Below are 23,312 nucleotides of genomic sequence, written 5' to 3'. Positions count from 1 at the left end.
TGGATGGCACTCGGTGATTCCACTCCACGTCAGTTGATTCCATGCTTTGAGTATTTTGCTACCTTGGCCATTCCCAGTGCCATCCATCTTGGTGTTGTTTTGTAGTGTGCACGTCTTGTAACTCCAAACCAAGTTGAGTTTATTTTTGTATATAAGTAGCTTTTGTTTTTTTGCATATTATTTTCTCTCTTTCGCACCATCGCTTTTTGTTACCTCCAGTTTGGATTGTTTTTGTGAGTAGATTTCCGGAATAAAAGAAGCATTTTACTCAACGTCCTGCACATTATTGGGTTCCTCTTTATTGTGTTTAACAGCACTCTGACAGGAGTTTCTCCAAAACGCAACACCCTTTGGCGGACAAGTTTGTGATTAAAGGCTGTACATATAAAATGAAAGGGACAAGTGGTAGAAAAAAATGGATGGACGTACATTATTGACTTTTCCTTAACATTCAAAACGTTCCCAAGTTTTCTGTAATTGATAATGTTTGAGGGATTCTAAAAGAGGGAAACAAACATGAACAACTTCAAAAAACAATTGTCATGTGTAGTTTTTTAATAAAAAATGTATATTATTAAAAACAAAATTATCCTTCATAACCTTCCACATATGTTGCCATTTTCTCTAATCTACATATTGCATAAAGGGCACGTACATATAAAACAAAATTCACATTACAAAAGAGTAATAAAAGTAATTAAAGGAATGGATTATTGAGACCCAGCAAATTATTCATAAAGTCACACATTTTAAAAGTAAATGATCTTGTACAAAATACAACTGCTCAAATGATGTACAAAGTAAAAAATAATATGCTTCCAGAAGTGGTCCAGAAGATGTTTCAGATGTGAACCAGTAAATATGAACTAAGAGGGATTTATGTGTACTCAAAAGCAAAGGTATGAACAAATGTAAAACACATATGTACATCATATAAAGGAGTTCATCCATAACATCATAAATAATTAAAAATGATTTCCGAATATCTCTTTACACATAAAAATAATTTGCAACATGTTTTTTCCTGTTTATTCCCACCTTTACAGTCAATGTGTTGTGTTCACTTTTAAATAAAAGTAGACAATGTCGTATATTAAAACATGTACTTGACTGAAAAAAAGCAATAATCTAAAATATCTCATCTATAAATGTTAGAATCTTTGTGCCGATGTTGTTAGAAAGTCAAAGTTAAAGTTTTGACAGTTTATTTCAAATCCTGCAGTTTCATTTGCTGCTGCTGTTCTCACCAGCACACTTGTGTTTCTTACACTGGTACTTAGAAGAGAATCTTTCACCACACAACTCTACACTTTCTAACCAGTGTGTGTTCTCATGTCTTTTCAAAATATGGACTTTGTATGAAAGTTTTACAACATACTGAACTTGTTTAAAGGGGAACATCATCACCAGACCTTTGTAAGCGTCAATATATACCTTGATGTTGCAGAAAAAAGACCATATATTTTTTTAACCTATTTCCAAACTCTAAATGGGTGAATTTGGCGAATTAAACGCCTTTCCTATTATTCGCTCTCGCAGAGATGACGTCACAACGTGACGTCACATAGGTAATCAATCCGCCATTTTCTCAAACACATTACAAAAACAGAGTGAAATCAGGTGTTATTTTCCATTTTTTCGACTGTTTTCCGTACCTTGGAGACATCATGCCGCGTCGGTGTGTTGTCGGAAGGTGTAACAACACGATCAGGGACGGATTCAAGTTGATTTATGTAGAGTGTGCATCGATTAGCACGGCATGCTAATCGATGCTAACATGATATTTAGGCTAGCTGTATGTACCGCGATGCTACGACAGACATGGCACGGAGAAACATGTGGATATCCTGCGACACTCAAAGCAGATGCATTTCCAACGATAGTCAACGAAATCACAAATGTGAGTTTTGTTGATGTTATTGAATTATGTGCTAATCAGACATATTTGTTCACGGCATGACTGCAAGCTAATCGATGCTAACATGCTATTTAGGCTAGCTGTATGTACATTTGTAGCTATATTTGCATCCGGCCTTTCCCTCCACCCACATTTAATGCCAAACAAACACTTACCAAGCGACGGATTTAAGTTGCTCCAGTGGTCAAAAGATGCAATCGTTGGTTAGAAGGCGATCGCCGAATAGGTTCAATAGCTATTCGCTCAATAGCTTCAGTTTCTTCTTCAATTTTGTTTTCACTATCTGCCTCCACACTCCAACAATCCATTTCAATACATGCGTAATGTGTTGAATCGCTTAAGCTGCTGAAATCCGAGTCTGAATCCGAGCTAATGTCACTATATCTTGCTGTGCTATTCCGCCATGTTGTTTGTATTGGCATCGCTAGATGACTTCACAGGAAAATGGACGGTGGACTTACAGATAGCGAAAATCAGGCACTTTAAAGCCTTTTTTCGGGATATTCCATGATGTGTAAAATGTTTTAAAAAAGTTCAAAAAATAAAATAAGCCACTGGGAACTGATTTTTATTGGTTTTAACCATTCTGAAATTGTGATAATGTTCCCCTTTAAGGTTTTTCTCCAGTGTGTGTTCTCATGTGTACTTTCAAAGTGCTTCTTCGTACAAAAGCTTTACCACATTCTGAGCAAGAAAACGTTTTTACTCCAGTGTGTGTTCTCATGTGTACTTTTAAACACTGACTTCTTACAAAAATTTTACCGCAGATTGAACAAGAAAAATGTTTTTCTCCAGTGTGTGCTCTCATGTGTACTTTCAAAGTGTTTCTTCGTTGAAAAGCTTTACCACATTCTGAGCAGGAGAAAGGTTTTTCTCCAGTGTGTATTCTCATGTGTATTTTCAAATTGTGCCTATGAGTAAAATCTTTACCACAGATTGAACATGAAAAAGGTTTTTCTCCAGTGTGTATTCTCATGTGTATTTTCAAATCGTGCCTATGAGTAAAATTGTTACCGCAGATTGAACATGAAAAAGGTTTTTCTCCAGTGTGTGTTCTCATGTGTCTTTTCAATTTACTAGGATATTTAAAAGTTTTGTCACAGAGAGAACATGTGAAGTGAGTGTTGTCAGTGTGACATGTCTTATCATCTTTAGAGTCTTCATCATCAGTGTCAGGAGAGTGTGACGTTGTGTCCTCACTATCTGATAGTGGAGCTAAGAGCTTGTCTGCGTGTGATCCTCCACAGTGGTCTCCATCAGCTTCTGTTGTCATGTGTTGTGTTGAGCTGCTGCTTGGAGGCTCCCCCCCTCCCCTCTCCTCACTTTCACCTTTGACCTCATCATCTTCACTCTTCACAGGGACACCAGTCACTGGCATCTTGGTGACATCAACCTCCTCCAGTCCTTCAAGATGCTCTCCCTGCTGACTGATGCTGTGTTCCTCCTCTTCCTCTTTAATGTGAGGGCTCAGTGGATCCACCGCTTGCTCTTTAAAATGGGGTGTCAGTGGGTCCTCCTCTTCCTCCTTAATGTGAGGGCTCAGTGGATCCACCGCTTGCTCTTTAAAATGGGGTGTCAGTGGTTCCTCATCTTCCTTTTTGAAATGGGGGATCAGTGGGTATTCCTCTTCCTTCTTAATGTGGGAGGGCTGTGGCTCCTCTGTACGCATCCTGAATCTCCACTTCTGTTGCTCAGGGTGAAGATGTTCTTCACAGACGTCTGAAAGACAAACACACCATCTCTGCTCAGTCACACAATGCTTTCAGTTATTTTACATGCACTTAGGAAAAACAAGTTATCATATTAACTGTCTTTAAATCTCAGTGACGCACAAACACGCTGCTCTTTACAACAATATTTACAGGAAAAGAAAAACAAACAAGGACGACAGGACTTTTTACTATGGATAGACGATATGGTTTAAAATGGATTTTGCGATATATTATTTCATATGGAATTACTAATAGAACCATTTTAAAACAGGCTCCACAGACTCCTAATTTAGTTGCTGTAATATGCAGTAAAATGTTACATCATTTCCAGTACTATTTTCTCAGATAAAGTAACCAGATATTAACAGTAAATAAACAAGTACATTAATAATAATTGTTTCGACAAAATAATACAATTAGAAATGACCCAATATGTTACTGCATATGTCAGCTGCCAAATTCTTCTATCACCATTCATATACCAAATGATATATCGTGACTAATATTTTATTAGGATATATTTTTAGGTCATATCCCCCATACCAAACATTGGTTCGCCGAGTCATTTGGTTTGGCCCACCAAATATATATATATTTTTTTTATATTCTTCTGATGTGTGTGTATGTTTAAAATGTGGTATTACTGTTCTACATCACGTGGAAGTGTCATGTCCTGGATTTGGTATGCTTTCAACTAAGGGTGTGACGATACGGTCAGCTCACCAAAGGATACTGGATATTGGCTTTAGGAGAACGAGACAATATTTTGGTGGTTAACATGATTCTTACACATATGTGTACTTCATGTGTATATGAATGTACTTTCTCTTGTGTGCTTAGTTTTACTGTAACTTCATAGTGGCTAATATCTATAAACAACCTCAATTGTTTTTCATCTTTTATTTAAGGACTGTTTACTTATCTGACAAATTCAAAGGAAACTGCACCTTTTTTAAAAATGTCGCCTGTCATTCACAATCCTTATGTAAGACATATGTTTTCAATGTTTATGAATTCTAATTAGTAAATAAACGTGAGCAAAAATCTGCTAAAATTGGAGTCAATGGGAGCTCCTCCATTAGACCCACAAAGTCATCCAAATAACCATCCAAAAACTGCCAACAATACACCATTTACATTTTGTGACCTAAATATTAACAAAGTTTTGGAAATATTGTTATTTTAAGCGCTAACGTTAAGGACCTACTTTTAGCGGTGATTGATCACAGAAGTAACTAGCTTATGCTGCTATATTGACATACTGAGCTGCTTTCCCGCCTCTAAGATGGTGAAAGCTAATTCTTGATTATAAATCATGCTTCTCACTTATGTAGTAGAAGGTTGTGGACAAAAACCGAGAACTTGGTCAACTTTGACATACAACTTAGACCTGGAGATGGCAAGAAAGACACAAAAATACGCTCTTTTGCACAAACTCTTTTTTCCCCCTTTTCGAGGATGAATTCTTCATCTAAACGGGAAGATATGAACATCCCATCAGTCGGCATCCCAGTGAGAGCAGACATTGTATGCTTAAAGGCCTACTGAAATTAGATTTTCTTATTTAAACGGGGATAGCAGGTCCATTCTATGTGTCATACTTGATCATTTCGAGATATTGCCAAATTTTTGCTGAAAGGATTTAATAGAGAACATCCACGATAAAGTTTGCAACTTTTGGTCGCTAATAAAAAAGCCTTGCCTGTACCGGAAGTAGCAGACGATGTGCGCGTGACATCACAGGTTGAGGAGCTCCTCACATCTGCATATTGTTTATAATCATGGCCACCAGCAACGAGAGCGATTCCGACCGAGAAAGCAACAATTTCCCCATTAATATGAGCGAGGATGAAATATTTGTGGATGAGGAAAGTGAGAGTGGAGGAATAGAAGAAAAAAAAAAACTAGACGGCAGAGTGATTCAGATGTTATTTGACAAATTTACTAAAATAATTCTGGAAAATCCCTTATCTGCTTATTGTGTTACTAGTGTTTTAGTGACATTATATGGTCGTACCTGTACAACCTGAAAGTCGGAGGGGTGTGGCCACGGGTGTGGTGAACGCCAGTGTGTCTGCGGGAAGCCACGTTTCTCGATGAGGCGAAGGCGGCTGGTGGGGCTGGGCTGATATTTTTTTTTTTTTCCCCCTCCTCCACGGTGGAAGCATCCGACGGTCAGGGGCGGCCGGTGGGAGGAGGCAAAAGAGTCCGCAGCTGCCTCTTTGACAGGCGCAGGAGGAAACGACGCAAGCTCTCTGCTAATGTCTACGGTAAGAGTCGACTTATTACCACCATTTTCTCACCGAAACCTGCTGGTCGACATGTGGTAGGGAACCATGTTCGCTTGACCGCTCTGTTCCATAGTAAAGCTTCACCGTCATCTTTCGGGAATGTAAACAATGAAACACCGGCTGTGTTTGTGTTGCTAAAGGCGGCCGCAATACACCGCTTCCCACCTACAGCTTTCTTCTTTGATGTCTACATTTTTCATTGATCAAATTGCAAAAGATTCAGCAACACAGAGTCCATAATACTGTGGAATCATGCGATGAAAAGTGACGACTCATAGCTGTGAACGGTGCTGGAACAAAATGTCCTTTACAATGCGTGACGTCACGCGCACGTGTCATCATACCGCAACGTTTTAGCATGATACTTCTGCGCGAAATTTAAAATTGCAACTTAGTAAACTGTTAGGATTTCATCATTGATATATAAACTATCAGACTGCGTGGTTGGTAGTAGTGGGTTTCAATAGGCCTTTAAAATGAGCAAGATGTGTAAAAATTACATTACATAATTACATATATACTTACAGTGTGTATTTAAAATGTGTATTTAAAACACTTACATTGGATCTCTGCTTTGATGTGTCGATCACTTCCGCCTCTCTTTGTTAGCAGCTAACAAGCTAAGCTAACCAGCAGGCTCGGCTCGCACGTCAAAGTGCACACATACTAATGTATCCACATACAAACAATTATTAACGACGTTTACTCTGTTAAACGACACACATGTGCACATGTACGTTGTAATTAAGACCTAGAAACCATAACAACCAAAACAACGTATTCTCCGTCAGACGCCATCTTGTTTCGTTCGTCCTACTGTGCGACGTCATGGAGGTGTTTTCAACCACGGAACAAATGTTGGCCAAACACGTGTTTCACAGGGACAATAGTGAGTGGTGCACACTTCATTCGCCCGGCCACAGAACAACAAAAGTCCCATTTAAGAGTTGCTGGTGTAACAATAGGAAGAATATATTCCACTCCTCTCTTCTACACGCGGCTTATGAGGTAATACAAATGATATATTTTTATATTATTTATCTTATTTACCTGACATGTTGTTCGAAGCTAACGTGCTAGCGTTAGCCCGCTAGCAGGCCTTTGTAGCAAATGCTAGTTTTTTGTTTTTTTTGAGGAGTGTATTTTATATGTTCTGTATGAGAATTGTATTGACTTATTTAATACTTTAACTCTTTTTTGTTGTATATTACAGTCACGCTTAACATCATTGAATATTTGTTATTAGAAAGGAACAAATGTCTCGTAATTTAAGTCTGGAATTTAAGTCGCATGTTATTATAATAATAATAATAATAATAATACATTTTATTTGGTACAGCACTTTTCAGTGCACTCAAAGATGCTTTACAGGACAAAAAAAATAAATTATTATTACCCCAAAGGGAAAAGGAAGAGGAACATGGATGGATGGATTATTATGACAGTGTAATATAATGTATTACACATACATTGCAGTAGTCTACTTTGTGTTAAATACAAATGATGTTTTTTGCACGCACTTCTATTACCTTGATAAACTCCATCCATCCATTTTCCTACCGCTTATCCCTTTTGGGGGGGCTGGAGCCTATCAGCTGCATTCGGGCAGACATATCATGGAAATTAAATCAACTGATGCATGTTATTACGAATTCACTATCTGCACAATTGTAAGCAATTAATGCTCATTCAGTTAGACAAAAATTAATATTTAATGAAATAAATGTTAAATATTAAAAATGATTTTAATATACTGCACACAAATTGAACTTGCATCAATATTTTGTTTGTAATCGAATCATGAGGTACCCAAATATTCTAAAAAAAATATATATATATATATATATATATATTGGTGTGTATATATATATATATATTCTCACGCCAGCACATTTCTTAAGGTGTGAGTGAGGTTCAACCAACATACTATCGCACGGCCACACTCGCTGGCACTTGTTACACGTGCTTCGCTGCACTTCTGTTTGTATTCTGTTGGGTTAAAAATGTTGCTTTCGTAGAAGGGAGAACAAGGAGAGGATATTGTGCGTAAAAGTAAAGCATTACACAATTCATAATAATCAATAACTGATGATTATTCCATGTGTAGAAGAACATCACCACAAAGTGGTGTCAGTCCACTTGGAAAATATTATATTTGATAGACTAAAAAATATTTGACACGTCTGATCTGAAGTTTGTTTGTGTTGTCTTGTGGACGTCCAACAGGTGAACGCTCGTCAAGAAGAACTTCCTCTTCAGCAGCAGGAGGATCCACAGCCCCCCCACATTAAAGAGGAAAAGGAGGAAGTGTGGATCACTCAGGAGGAAGAGTGTCTTCTAGGGCAGGAGGAGGCTGATATCAGCAAGTTTCCACTGACTGTTGTCTCTGTGAAGACTGAAGAGCATGAAGACAAACCACCTGAGTCCTTACAGCTTCATCACAGTCCAAGTAAGCACAACATCCACATATCATCTAATACAATGTTTGTGACACATGTTCATCCGAGGGCCACATTTATGACTAAAGATGGAGATATACTTGCTTTTTAACACCACCATTCAAAAATGAATGCTTATCAATTGTGTGAATTAGTAAAGTGAATTATATTTATAAAGCGCTTTTTTTTAGTGACTCAAAGCGCTTTTACATAGTGAAACTTGATATATAAGTTACATTTCAACCAATGTGAGTGGCACTGGGAGCAGGTGGGTAAAGTGTCTTGCCCAAGGACACAATGGCAGTGACTAGGATGGTGGAAGCAGGGATCGAACCTGGAACTCTCAAGTCGCTGGCACGGCCCCTCTATCAACCGACAGGGCGCTTGCTCCCGCTGACGTGCCGGTCCTCAAGTGACGGGTTGATAAGAGCAAACTGTCACAATAAACAAAACAAAACACCGGCGGAAAGCAATAATCGATAAAAAAACAAACAAACAAACTGGAGTTTTGACCCGGAGAAGGCAGGTCGGTTAATAAAAACAAAAACTCTGCATCCCAGGGACGCGCGGACTTACGGAAATTCACGTCCTTTTTTATTTCAATGCATAAAAAGACATAAAAAGTGTGTTAACGCCAACACTGGTTATTAATGTGATTATCAGACAGCAGTCATTTCCATTAGACAATATTTAAATATAGGTGGGAGTGTTGTAACCATACCAATATTTTGGTACCGGTAATACAATTATTTTGGTACTTTTCTCAATAAAGTGGACCACAAAAATGGCATTATTGGATTTATTTTAATAAAAAAAAAAACTTAGGGTTCATTAAACATATGTTTGTTATTGCAGTTAAGTCCTTTTCGTGTAATGATCTTATGACGGCGAGGAGTTTTGGGGGGCAGCCGATCTTTGCAAGCAGCTTGAAAAGACCATCTCTGCTGACAAAGTCGAATGCTTTAGTGAGATCGAGATATAAGGGTCTCCTCTGTTCCCAGCATTTCTCCTGCAGCTGCTGAATGGTGAAGATCATGTCCACTGTGGATCTTGCTGCCCTCAAGCCACATTGTGACTCAGGGTAGACACGTTCTGCAAGGAGGTGGAGTCTAGCAAGAGCGACACGAGCGAAGACTTTCCCCATGATGTTAAGCAAGGAGATGCCACGGTAATTATTACAGTCACTACGGTCTCCTTTTTTCTTTTACAGTGTGGCAATCTTGGAGTCACGCAGATCCTGGGGGACGGCTCCATCTTTCCAACAGAGGCAGAGGAGATCGTGAAGGTGCGGCAGTAACGAAGGTTTCCCAAGTTTTATGACATCAGGTGTTATCCTGTCAGCACCTGGGGCCTTGCCGCATGCAAGGTTGTCAATAGCTTTGCTGAGCTCTTCCTGCGTGGGTTCCTTGTCGAGCTCCATCATAACAGGCAGGTTTGCAACTTCATTCAGACCCGCTTCTGACACAATGCTCTCAGTGGCATATCATTCTGTATAGTGTTCGGCCCATCTTCCCATCTGCTTGTTGCGGTCAGTGATCACTTCACTAGACTTGCCTTTCAGTGGTGCTGTTTTCTTGATGGACGGGCCGGTTGCTTGCTTTATCCCCTCATACATGCCCCTTTACATGTCCCATGTCTGAGGCCCTTTGTATGTTTGAGGAGAGCTCGAGCCAGTAGTTGTTGGCACAGCTACGTGCCATTCGCTGGGCTTCGCTCTTGGCCTTTCTCAAAGCGTCAAGGTTCCTCTGTGAGGGGTTTCCCTTGTGCTTGAGGAAAGCGGTACACTTTGCCTCTATAACTGGCTCCATCACAGCAGCACTAGCCTCAAACCAGTCTGCATTTCTTCTCGTTCTCTTCCCATATGTTGCAATGGCTTGGTCGTAGATGGTATCACGCAAGCAATTGCATTTGTCCACAGCACTGAGCCTGATTGATGGTCCATAGAGTGCTTGGTCAAGGGAGGTGAGGAAGCGTTGTGTGACAGCCGGTTTGGTATAACGGCTGGCATTGACGCGTGGACGGGCGTTCTGCTTGGTGTGATGGATCTGTTTTGGTCGAAGCTTGACCTTGCTGAGGACTAGTGAATGGTCCGTTTCGCAGTCAGCACTGTGAAACGTCCTGTGAGAAGCACGCTGTTATGGGCCTCTCGCCTTGTGATGATGAGGTCGAGCTGGTGCCAATGTTTGGATCTGGGGTGTCTCCAGGATACCTGGTGCAGAGGCTTAGTCTGGAAAAAGGTGTTCGTGATGCACCGCTTGTGGTAGCAGCACAGCTCTAGCAGACATTGTCCATTTTCGTTCATACTACCCACTCCAAAGTGACCAAGGCAGTCTGGCCAGGATTTGTGGTCAGCACCTACCCTGGCATTGAAGTCTCCCAGAAGTATCAGATGCTCATTTTTCGGGAGGGTGTTGACAGCCGCGTCGAGCTCCTTGTAGAACTTGTCTTTTGACTCTGGTGGTGAGTAGAGGGTCGGGGCATAAGCACACAACCGGTTTGCTGGTCCGCTGCTGGTAGAAAGGCGGATTACAAGGATCCGCTCAGACCCTCCTGTCGGTGGGTCCATCTAAGTAAGCAGAGTGTTATTCACTGCAAATCCCACACGATATTCCCGGGATTCCTCTGCACTCTTCCCCTGCCAGAAGAAAGTATAGTGCTTTTCCTTCAGAGAGCGAAAGTTAGCAAGACGTGTCTCTTGGAGCGCAGCAATGTCGAATGATAGCGGTCTTGCGCGAGTCGCCAATGAGATCAAGGCTGTCCAAGAGCCCTGTGCGCATTGTTTTGACATTCCAGCTTGATACTCGAAGAGCTGGTATCTTGTTTTCTTTCTCACAGTTTTCGCTTTTTTTCTAATCATCTTTGGTGCAATTGTTGACGTTTGCTAGTCGTGCTTTACCCTATTCCCCGCCAGGATGATGACGCCTCTAGCGGGTTGGCACCTAATTGACCGGGGGATGCCTGGCTTGAGGCAGGCGGTGGCCAATCATTAGTCAATGATTCCTCCCACCGTCGAAGCTGGCGCCAATCAGGTGGAACTTAAGACTGCCATCTTCCGTGTTGTTTCCTCCCTTTTGGGGGGAGGCTGGAGTGACCTCTCCGTGGCGCAAGCCTGGGCAGAAAGTATAGAGATCTTGGGTTGCCCAGAAATCAAGATCCCCCTCTCGGCCGTGTCGATGTGACCCAGAAGAAAGCAAGGCAATACATCTGGCATCGACTTGGCTGCAGGAGCTGCCGGCGGGGTGGTCAGCAATGACACCCAGTCGCCTCAGCGGCTCCACTCCTGATTTTCTGTCTGGGTTTTCTCCCGTAGCCTTTCTTTCTCCCAAAGGTACCACAAGGCAGTTTTTTTGTGGTCACTTTTATTTAGAAAAATATCTAAATACATTTTGGTACAGGTCCCGGTACCAAAATATTTGTATCGGGACAACACCAGTAAGAACAGAATTTGTCGGTTGATTCTTAAACTACCTTTAGTAGTCATTTTTTCACTGGAGAGATTAGTCTCTAGGATGCAGCCAAGATAGGTAATCACATTTTTGTTTGTTATAATATTGTCACCCACTTTGACTGTGAAGTTTTCTACTTTTCTGAGGTTAGGAATTGACCCAAACACATGTGTACTTGCAAGCACCAAGGCGAGTCTTAATTTTGGCAGTTTGTCATTGAAAGCCTTGCTAGTTTAGGTCTTGAGGATTGTAGCTTTGCTTGTATTGTGTCCGTCAGCCTCGGTTCTATGTGTTACGAACTGGTCAAGGGGGTGACCCCGGGATGCAGAGACGGGAGACAAGTTTGAATAACAAAAAGGAATACATTTAATGAATCCAAAAAGTGTAACAAAATGCGATGGGATAGAAGTGAACACCATGAATACTAAATGGAACAGGTTCCCCAGTGGTCGGGAGGGGAAAAGCCAGGGCTCACGAGGCACAGGATAAAGTCTTTACTGCCTCAAGGAGGCTGGGAAACAAACACAACAACGTTAGGAAATACAGGATTAAGGAAAATCAACGTACCAGGACAGACGAGGTGAAGCAGGCGCATGCACGTAGGAGGTGCAGGATAAATTAACCGACAAGACCAGCTGTGGGTGACTGAGCTTAAATACTTCTCGGTAGAAATAGGTCAGAGGTGTGCCTTAGTGTCCGCCCCTTGCTGGAGACTAACGAGTTGAAGGAACAAATCACCACAAAAGAGAAGGCAGGGAAATAAAAACATAACACTATGTTTTTTATAGGTACAGAAAATCATGGAATGATCACTTAAACTGCACACTTCCGGTGTTCTTAAACTGATCAGAAGTAACTCTGAAGGTTTAAAAGGACTCACTCACCCTGGTAGTTTGCTTAATGAACTAAGTGAGATAATGTTGGTGGCACAGCTTAGTGAAGGTTTTAAAATGGGTGCATCCTTTCGGGACATATGTGTGTTCCAGTCCCCAAGAAGATGTAAACCTGTATCAACATGTTTACACCAAACTCACACAGTCACTAAATACATTTTATACTGTGATCAAATCTAATTAAAATTATAATTTCACTTCCTGATTCTGACCTACATGCATCAATAATTGAAAGTAACATTTATGTTCAATAACCAAAGTAGTCAACACTTGATTTATTAAAAGAACATAAAGGTGACTGACTTTCCTTCAGTGTGTCGTAGATCGTCTCTAATTCCTAATGAGGAATTGTTGATGGAGATACTCCATAAAAAAAACACATAATAAAACATGTTTTTGGTAAAAGTTCCTTTTGGCACAGCCAACAAAATGACCACAAAAAAGCATTTTGCATGATGACAATAACATACCATGAATGTTTTTTAATTGATTTTGGAATTAAGATTTTTTTTTTTTCCATGGTATTGAAGTTATGGTCATTACAAAATCATAGTTAAGTTAACAGTTAAATTGTAGGTGTCATAGACCATATAGAAAATAAAATATTTACACACTTAGAAAATGGATGGATGGACATCAGTGGGTGTAAAGTTAAGAATGCCTCAATTAATACTGTCTCGTACTTATAAAAACGTTTCAAATTGCCGTCCATCAAATTTCCAAGTCTGTTTTTGTACTCACTGTACCACTTTTGAATTATTTTTAGGAAAAAGGGAGGTATTTCCCATGTTTTTATTGGTTGTTTTGCTATACACTTTTAACACAACACACGGAAGAACAGAAATAATGTCATTGTGTTAACAGTGTCAGTCCAAAACTATTTCTATTCTCTCTTTATCTTATTTACTCATTTACCCAACAGACGTCCAGCAGCCCCCTCACATTAAAGAGGAAGAGGAGGAAGTGTGGATCACTCAGGAGGAAGAGTGTCTTCTAGGGCAGGAGGAGGCTGATCTCAGCAAGTTTCCACTGACTGTTGTATCTGTGAAGACTGAAGAGCATGAAGACAAACCACCTGAGTCCTCACAGCTTCATCACAGTCCAAGTAAGCACAACATCCACATATCATTTTATTCTCAGGGCATTCAATCCATCACAACTGGACTCTTTACTTTGTCTTAGAAGACGTTTGTCCTCTCATCCAAGTAGGCTTCATCAGTTCATGCTCATAGACTTAAAGTCTTAAATCTAATCATTTGAATTTAGAGGGGAACTGCACTTTTTTGGGAATTTTTCTATCATTCACAATCATTATAAAGACATGATGGTGGATATATTAAAAACACAAAAACATTCTAACTTGGGCTGGGCGATATGGCCTTTGTTTAATATCTCAATATTTTTAGGCTTTGTCACGATACACGATCTGGATATTTTACCTTAGCCTTGAATGAACACTTGATGCATATAATCACACCAGTAAGATGATTCTATGTGTCTACATTACAACAATCTTGTTCATACTGCATTAATATATGATCATTTTAAACTTTCATGCTGAAAGTGAAACCACAACTAAGTCAATTTAGCAAAACTGTATTTATTAAACAGTTATTAAACAGTGGCACAAACATTCATGTCATCCAAACAGAAAGTGCAAGATTGTCAGAGACATTTCAAAACAAGCTATTAGTGCACTTTTGTGCATGATGTCAGGAAGATGACGTATCAAAACACTAAATTAATGTGCACTTTTTGTACAGAACGCCACTACAATAGTTGAAAACAAATCAAGAGCACTTTTGTGCATGATGTTACACAACATATTTCAATAAGTGTCAAATAAAAATGTGCTGCATAATAGGAAATCAAAGTGTATGTCCTTCGCTATGTGGTAGGTTCCTGCGGACGTTATCTCCTTCTGTTGTTGACTATTTTTTTCATACGGTGTTGCTTGGGCATTTTGTGGGTGTGGCACCAAACTGAGATGTTGACATGCGGAGTTTCAAGCATTCCTCATTCTCTAGCGGGTGACTTTTCAAATTATGCTACACATTAGCAGTGCTGCTACTTTTTTGTAGCAACGCTTTTGCCGCATACTTGACATATTACGGTTGTCTGTTCAACGTCTTCCCGTTTGAAGCCAAACCACCGCAAGATGATGGACCTCGTGCCGTTTTTCTTGGGAATTAATTATTCCTTCATTTGTTACCAGATTAGCACGTTCTTTCTCTGGTATTACCACTAGCACCACTCCGTTTGCACCACAGCTAACGTCACCATGCCGCTACCTGTCTGCTCTGCGAGTGCGTATGACGTTGCACGCGCGACAGTATGTGACGTATGTAAGAAGGTGCGCTTGCTTTATGTCTCTGTGAGAAGGAGAGAAGAGAAAGAGTGAGAAGAGCCTGTAGTGTAATCAGAGGTGGGTAGTAACGCGCTACATTTACTCCGTTACATCTACTTGAGTAACTTTTGGGATAAATTGTACTTCTAAGAGTAGTTTTAATGCAACATACTTTTACTTTTACTTGAGTATATTTATAGAGAAGAAACGCTACTTTTACTCCGCTCCATTTATCTACATTCAGCTCGCTACTCGCTACTGATTTTTATCGATCTGTTAATGAACGTTTTGTTTGTTTTTGTTTTGTCAGACAGACCTTCAAAGTAGGATCTATCACATGCCTGCGTTTCACCAATCAAATGCAGTCACTGGTGACGTTTGACTCCGTTTCACCAATCAAACAGAGCCAGGCGGTCACATGATTAACTGCACACTTTTTAAAAAAATAAATCTTTATTTATACATTTCAACATTTACAAACAGTTGAAAATAATAATCAAAGTAACTACAAAAACAGTACAAAACAGTATAAAAAACGTACAAGACAGCGCCAGGGGGTTGTAAATTCAAAGTAACTAAAAGAGAATGCAAAAAAAAACCATATATAAAATAAACAAAGTGCAAAGCCATAGGCTCACTCAATCTCAGTAATTAACTTACATTTGGAACACAGCATCATCGTTTTCACAGCTTTTTGGTTGTTAGAGGTAGAGTGTTTCAATGTAGAGTTGTAAATCTTTTTTAAAGGCAAAAAAACAGGTCGGTTATTGAGAAACTTACATTTATGAATATAAAACTTAGCCAATAGTATCATGAGCTTGCAAAGGTAAAATTCATTTTGAAATTTTTTTTCAATAGATTGTAAAACCAAATATATATATTATTGTTTTAGTTGCTGAAGAGATATTCCCGGCTCTGAATTTGTTCATTGCTTTTTTAATTTTTTTGTGCATTACTTGTTGCCGTCATCATTAAACGAACAGGTTACTCATCAGTTACTCAGTATTTGAGTAGTTTTTTAACAACATACTTTTTACTTTTACTGAAGTAAATATTTGGGTGACTACTCCTTACTTTTACTTGAGTAATGAATCTCTAAAGTAACAGTACTCTGACTTGAGTACAATTTCTGGCTACTCTACCCACCTCTGAGTGTAATGCCCGCAGCTAAAGCAACTGCGTGAGAAAGTATACTCCAATAGCACGATATAGTCATTTTCTATATCGCACAGAGACAAACCCACAATATATCGAGTATATTCCATAGATCGCCCAGCCCTATTTCTAACTCATAAATGTAAACAAAAGTCCACTTGCAATGGAGCCAATGGGAGGACCTCTCTAAGCATCCAAAAAACGCCAACAATACTCCATTTGCATTTTGTGGCTTGAATATCGACCAAGTATTACAAACCCCGTTTCCATATGAGTAGGGAAATTGTGTTAGATGTAAATATAAACGGAATACAATGATTTGCCAATCCTTTTCAACCCATATTCAGTTGAATGCACTACAAAGACAAGATATTTGATGTTCAAACTCATAAACTTTATTTTTTTTTGTAAATAATAATTGACGCAGAATTTCATGGCTGCAACACGTGCCAAAGTAGTTGGGAAAGGGCATTGTGGTGGAGAGACGGAGCCGACGAGCCGACAGCAGGCTAGGACAAACAGCGGTCCTGCCCAAGATGGCGGCCAGGAGGCGGAGCATGCGGCGGAGCGGAGAGGCGGGACACGCCTGGAGCGACACTGCAGCCATCAGAGTCAGGTGCATAAACGACACACCTGCTCTCAATCCCTGCATCTTCTGCTGCAGCATAAAAGGGGAGAAGGAGAAGTAATCGTGGCAGAAGTAGGAAAAGAAACACCCAAAAACGAAGACGACGAGAGCGACCAGGAGAAAGATGAGCCCCCGTGGAAGACGCAGCCACAGGCCACCGAAAGGCGCGCCGAGACGAGCAGGGAAGGAGGTCGTGCTAGAAATTGGCGCAATCGACTGGAACGAAAGCATGTTTATTGAAACAATAAACAAGAGTCAAACCTGCTACAATGCGTCTTGCATCGATGGTCCATGTAACCCGCACAATGACGGCTGGAAACCTGTCACAGGCATGTTCACCACTGTGTTAAATCACCTTTTCCTTTAACAACACTCAATAAACGTTTGGGAACTGAGGAAACTTATTGTTGAAGCTTTGAAAGTGGAATTCTTTACCATTCTTGTTTTACGTAGAGCTTCAGTCGTTCAACAGTCCTGGGTCTCCGCTGTTGTATTTTACGCTTCATAATGCGCCACACATTTTCGATGGAAGACAGGTCTGGACTGCAGGCGGGCCAGGAAAGTACCCATACTCTTTTACTACGAAGCCACGCTGTTGTAACACGTGGCTTGGCATTTCCTTGCTGAAATAAGCAGGGGCGTCCATGATAACGTTGCTTGGATGACAACACATGTTGCTCCAAAACCTGTATGGACCATTCAGCATTAATGGTGCCTTCACAGATGTGTAAGTTCCCCATGCCTTGGGCACTAATGCACCCCCATACCATCACAGATGCTGGCTTTTGAACTTTGCGGCCATAACAATCCGGATGGTTATTTTCCTCTTTGTTCCAGAGGACACCACGTCCACAGTTTCCAAATATAATTGGAAATGTGGACTCGTCAGACCACAGGACACTTTTCCACTTTGCATCAGTCCATATTAGATGAGCTCAGGCCCAGCGAATCGGGCGGAATTTCTGGGTGCTGTTGATAAATGGGTTTGGCTTTGCATAGTAGAGTTTTAACTTGCACTTACAGATGTAGCGACCAACTGTAGTTACTGACAGTGGTTTTATGAAGTGTTCCTTTATGAAGTGTTCCTGAGCCCATGTGGTGATATCCTTTACACACTGATGTTGCTTTTTGATGCAGTTCCGCTTGAGTGATCAAAGGTTTAGTAATTTCTTTAGATCCTGTGAACCTTTTGATGATTTTACAGACCGTAGTTGGTAAAATCCCTAAATTCCTTGCAATAGCTTGTTGAGAAATGTTGTTCTAAAACTGTTTGACAATTTGCTTTCAAAGTGGTGACCCTCGCCTCATCCTTGTTTGTGAATTACTGAGCATTTCATGGAAGCTGCTTTTATACCCAATCATGGCACCCACCTGTTCCCAATTAGCCTGCACACCTGTGGGATGTTCCAAATAAGTGTTTGATGAGCATTCCTCAACTTTATCAGTATTTATTGCCACCTTTCCCAACTTCTTTGTCAGGTGTTGCTGGCATCAAATTTGCAACAAAAAAAAAGTTAATCAGTTTGAACATCAAATACCGTATTTCCTTGAATTGCCGCAGGGCATATAGTATGCACCTGCCTTGAATTACTGCCGGGTCAAACTCGCCTCGCAAAATAATTAGCGCATGCTTAGTATCACCGCCTGGTCAAACTCGTGACGTCATGGGTGACACTTCCCCTGTCATCATTTTCAAAATGGAGGAGGCTGATTTCAATACCGGTAATTTGAAATCGCATAAAGGGAAGAAGATTAAGAGCTATTCTGTAGGATTTAAGGTCCAAGCTTACATCACACTCACATTTTTACTGCATGCCTTTGGTAAGTGCCTGATTGAGAAAAGGTTTTTAAAAAATTAGCGCATGCTTACTTTTACCGCATGCCTTTGGTAAGTACCAGAGTGAGAAGAGGTTTTAAAATAATTAGCGCATGCTTACTTTTCCCGCATACCTTTGCTAAGTGCAGGAGTGAGAAGAGGTTTTAAATTAATTAGCGCCCCGGCGGCAATTCAAGGAAATACGGTATGTTTTCTTTGTAGCATATTCAATTGAATATGGGTTGAAAATGATTTGCAAATCATTGCATTCCTTTTATATTTACATATAACACAATTTCCAAACTCATATGGAAACGGGTTTGTAATATTCTATGTTTGTTTGTGGAACTCTCTAATCTGTTTTTGAACAGTTTTTCAATTATTTTAGAAAATTGTGGAAGTAAAAAACAGGTCTATTATTTGTAAATTGGTGTTTGTCTCCATTCTTATAAATTAGTGCAACTTTAGCTATTTTCATTTTGCTCGGGAATTTGCCTTTTTGAGATGATAGGTTACTAATATACATTAATGGTCCTGAGATCTCTTCAATAACCTTTTTTTATCGTTTCCATATCAATTCCATTACAATCAGTTGTAGTCTTAGATTTGCCTATTTTCACGATTATAACTAATTCTTCCTGTGTCACATTACTGAGGAACATGGAGTTGGGATTTCGCTCTATGGATTCATTATAGTCTTCAGCTAAAACTGGGTCCAGAATCCTTTCTTCCAATTTTGGTCCAATATTTACAAAGTAATTATTTAAGCTTTCAACTGCTTCCTTTATGTTGTCATTATTTTTGTTTTACGTCTAAGAAGTATTGGGGGTAATCCCTCTTACTGCCAAGGCAAATATAAGCTTTGGCTTCAGCCTCTTCCCTTTTCCGTCTTTCTTTTTCTTTTATTTTTGTGTGTAAATGTGTATGACTGTTAAATATGTATAATCTGTACTGTTAAACTGATCACACAAAATGGTTGATTATATGACGGAAAAAAGCTCATTTCATAAAAACAAAAAAAAAACAAAAAACATATGGGATGCGGGTTGTCTTACGTGAGCACCGGAAGTGGTAACATCAGCTGCTCAGCTTGCAGGTTTTTTGGGGATGAATATAGAAGTCCTTCTTTAGCTGCCGTCTTGTTGTATCATATATTGCTGCCTTTGCACCTGTCAATGTTCACTTTCGTATGCACATTAAATCAACAAAAACTCTTGACTTTGGAGCAATGTTCACAGACTCTAGTATTTGTCTCTCTATTAAATGTAGCAGTGCCTACCTCTTTAGGACCACCCTTTCTAGATATATAACGATTTGTATTTACACCATTAGTATGTACATAATATGTAAATATAAAAAAATAAGCTTTTAGTTAATTTTAATAAGTTTAGTTTTAAATGTTTTGTTTGAAATTGTTTTTTAATATTCATTATTTACTTCAAGTTATTACAGTATGTCTCTGTATACATATTTATTTTATACATTTTGGCCAAAGGAGGCACATTTCAATTTCTTACATACACTTGTTATTACATATGTTGACCAGAACGGAAGCACTTAAAACTTTTATACACATTTGTTATTTCATATGTTGACCAGAAGGGGAGCACTTTTAAAACTGACACACAGTCAATTTGAAAAATTCCTCCTTTTTGGGACCACCTTAATTTTGATAGATTTCACCACTAGGGGTGCAAATGAGACATTCTCTATTAGATGCAATGGTTTTCCGTATTGGGACCATGATGTATGTCCTAACTTGTTCACACCTCCTCATACGGAAGCTACTTTTCCTTGATGGTGTCTCAAGAAGGGTAGGAATAAAATTTTAAAAATACATGCAGTAGATTGCAGGGACTCCTTGAGGTAGTTGTAAGGTGTCCCCAGATAAATGACAGATAGTTAACAGCAATGAACCCTCACTCGGTCTATTTGTACACTCTCAGTTACATTAACATGGATATTATACATGTGGGCCAATAGATAGAAATGCTGTTAAATGTAGCTTTGATGTGGCCAGCTACTTTTGCAGTGTAGCTTGTTGTGTAGCTTACTACAATTCTCTGAGGATAGCTTGGCTACATTTAATCAAGAGTAACTTGTAGCTTAGCTTACTACATTTTCCAGGTAGCTTGCCCATCACTGTCTATTTGGCCTAGCTCACATGTGAATAGTTTGAATACGGCATAATTCAATACAGTAACACCTCATTTGTGTTTTATGTTCTGCAGACGTCCAGCAGGTGTCAGCAGGGAGTCATGAAGAGATTCCTTCCGGGCAGCAGGAGTGGCACACCAGTGTGGGACAGAAGGAGCTACAGGCCCCCTCCCACATTAAAGAGGAGCAGCTTCATGATGAAGATGAAGCTCAGTCCTTACAGCTTCGACATAGTCAAAGTGAGGAGAACAGAGGGGCGGAGCTTGTAAGTCAAAACATCACAGAAGATGATGGAGAGCATTGTGAAGATATAAAGTCAGAACCAGACAGCATCTTTGCTCCACTGTCAGACATGGACCACATGATGTCAGACTCTTCTGATCACAGTGACCACATCCAAAAAATTTTGGAGAGTAAAAATGACTCTAAAGGTGATACTAGACATCACACTAACAACAAACACTTTGACTGCTCTGAATGTGGGAAATCATTTAGACTCAAGAGTAATTGTACAGTACACATGAGAATACATACTGGAGAGAAACCTTTTCCTTGCTCTGTTTGTAAGAAGAGTTTCCCCACGAAGCGTGCTATGACCAGACACATGAGAACACATACTGGAGAGAAACCTTTTACTTGCTCTGTTTGTATGAAAAGTTTCTCCACAAAGCAACAAATGACCACACACATAAGAACACACACTGGAGAGAAACCTTTTGCTTGCTCTTTTTGTAGGAAGAGTTTCTACGTGAAGCCTGCTATGAACACACACGAGAACACACACTGGAGAGAAACCTTTTCCTTGCTCTGTTTGTAAGAAGCGTTTCTCCACAAAGCTTGTCATGACCAGACACATGAGAACACATACTGGAGAGAAACCTTTTACTTGCTCTGTTTGTAAGAAGAGTTTCTCCAGAAAAGTTGACATGACCACACACATGAGAACACACACTGGAGAAAAACTTTTTCCGTGCTCAGTGTGTCCCAAAAAATTATCCATAAATGAGCAAATGAAAAGACACATGAGAACACACACTGGAGAGAAGCCTTTTACTTGCTCTGTTTGTAAGAAGAGTTTCTCCACAAAGCCTGAAATGTCCATGCACATGAGAACACATACTGGAGAGACACCTTTTACTTGCTCTGTTTGTAAGAAGAGTTTCTCCAGAAAGCGTAACATGACCACACACATGAGAACACACACTGGAGAGACACCTTTTACTTGCTCTGTGTGTAAGAAGAATTTCTCCAGAAAGCTCACCATGACCACACACATGAGAATACATACTGGAGAGAAACCTTTCACTTGCTCTGTTTGTAAGAACAGTTTCTCCAGAAAGCTTGACATGACCACGCACATGAGAACGCATACTGTAGAGAAACCTTTTACTTGCTCTGTTTGTAAGAAGAGTTTCTCCAGAAAACAATACATCACCACACACATGAGAACACACACTGGAGAGAAACCATTTAGTTGCACTGTGTGTGATAAAACATTTAGGTTTAAGTATCAGGTCAGTAAACACAAGTGTGTAACAGTCACGGAAGCTGCAGGGATTTAAAAACACTTGAACAGTGATTGTGCTAAAAGTATTCTAAAAACACAACATGTTTAATATGAATGTATATTTGTTGTTGTACATGTAGATGCTTCTCATCTTTTACTGTTATATGTTGTCCTGTACTTTTTAAGTTGTGTGCATATATTGAATATTATACAAGTAGCTACTATTGTATTCTATTTTCTCATTGCTGAAGAGAGGACATCATATTATTTTCATTTGTTGTTTTCCACAAATTTTCCATTGCAATGTATTGATGTTATTATCCAATTAAAAGTATGATTTAATAAGTTTATGGACTCTGGTAGATTAGCAGCATTGTTATATCATGGATGTTAACTGCTGCAAAACATCAACAAAGAAGAAAAAGGCTGAAGTTAGCAACACATCCCTGAACTTAAGAGCCATCGTGAGTGGAGTTGGTTGTTTTTATTGCTGCATTTGTACTTATTTCACCTCACATCTTCACTTTTAATCCTAAAGTCTTCAAATATTGTTGTAGGCTTCTAAGATTCATGTTTATGATGTGTGTGTAGTCTACTGTGGAAAGGGTTCTTGTCCCTTGTGGATCAAATTGTTCAGTTGCACAGATACATCATCATCATCATCATCAGACGTTGCTGGTCCACTATTGGACGAAACCTTAGCGTTAACGTTTTAATATGAGTGTGACCTCATGCAGTGGCAGAGCGCGATCCACGCTTCCTACCCGACCCCCCACGATTCCTGAAATCTTGGCTTTGCACACGGTACTCCAGCAGCACCAAGAGCATTTCTCAAACCTGGAGAACAAGTTCGAGGTCTCCTTTGCCAGCCTGCTTGCAGGATTGGACACCATTAGTCTTAACCTTGATTCTCCTTCTGTGTCAGATCCAAGCGCGCCGGCAGCAACCGCTGCCTGGCACCCCTCCCACACCTGAGAACCCAAGATTGCTAGTCCCAGACCATT

At 39.9% G+C, this 23,312-nt stretch overlaps 3 protein-coding genes across 9 annotated transcripts in view; 2 read left to right on the top strand and 1 right to left on the bottom strand.

Moving 5' to 3' along the window:
- Positions 1 to 279: 279 nt before the first annotated feature.
- LOC133545398 (gastrula zinc finger protein XlCGF28.1-like) overlaps positions 280 to 23,312 on the bottom strand; it is a 43,899-nt gene continuing 20,866 nt past the window's right edge. For both annotated transcript variants that reach the window (XM_061890943.1, XM_061890945.1), the window contains one exon: positions 280 to 3,637. In XM_061890943.1, the coding sequence (XP_061746927.1) occupies positions 2,529 to 3,637 (1,109 nt within the window). In that variant the 3' untranslated portion in view covers positions 280 to 2,528. The remainder of the gene's footprint in view (positions 3,638 to 23,312) is intronic.
- Positions 5,727 to 23,312, top strand: part of LOC133545415 (gastrula zinc finger protein XlCGF52.1-like) — a 229,945-nt gene continuing 212,359 nt past the window's right edge. The window contains exons 1-6 of one of the 6 annotated variants that reach the window (XR_009804821.1): positions 5,738 to 5,900; positions 8,148 to 8,370; positions 9,570 to 9,644; positions 13,621 to 13,803; positions 16,628 to 16,816; positions 20,876 to 21,001. Coding sequence is in view for 4 of the 6 variants with exons in the window: in XM_061890990.1 (XP_061746974.1) it covers positions 5,892 to 5,900; positions 8,148 to 8,370; positions 9,570 to 9,644; positions 13,621 to 13,803; positions 20,876 to 21,618 (1,233 nt within the window). In the remaining 2 variants the exon portion in view is untranslated. Of the gene's footprint in view, positions 5,901 to 6,797; positions 6,930 to 8,147; positions 8,371 to 9,360; positions 9,462 to 9,569; positions 9,645 to 13,620; positions 13,804 to 16,627; positions 17,233 to 20,875; positions 21,619 to 23,312 lie in introns of those variants that run through there. The other 5 variants (XM_061890992.1, XM_061890991.1, XM_061890990.1 and 2 more) reach the window with 5 other exon arrangements.
- Positions 21,644 to 22,601, top strand: LOC133545501 (gastrula zinc finger protein xLCGF3.1-like). Its single transcript, XM_061891158.1, has one exon. It carries the CDS (start codon positions 21,644 to 21,646, stop codon positions 22,361 to 22,363), a length of 720 nt encoding a protein of 239 aa, XP_061747142.1. The 3' UTR covers positions 22,364 to 22,601.

The sequence above is a fragment of the Nerophis ophidion genome, linkage group LG28 (genome assembly GCF_033978795.1).
Source record: "Nerophis ophidion isolate RoL-2023_Sa linkage group LG28, RoL_Noph_v1.0, whole genome shotgun sequence".
NCBI classification, from domain to species: Eukaryota; Metazoa; Chordata; class Actinopteri; order Syngnathiformes; family Syngnathidae; genus Nerophis; species Nerophis ophidion.
The sequence above is the reverse complement of the archived record's forward strand: the minus strand, read 5'-3'. Positions and strand labels throughout refer to the sequence as shown.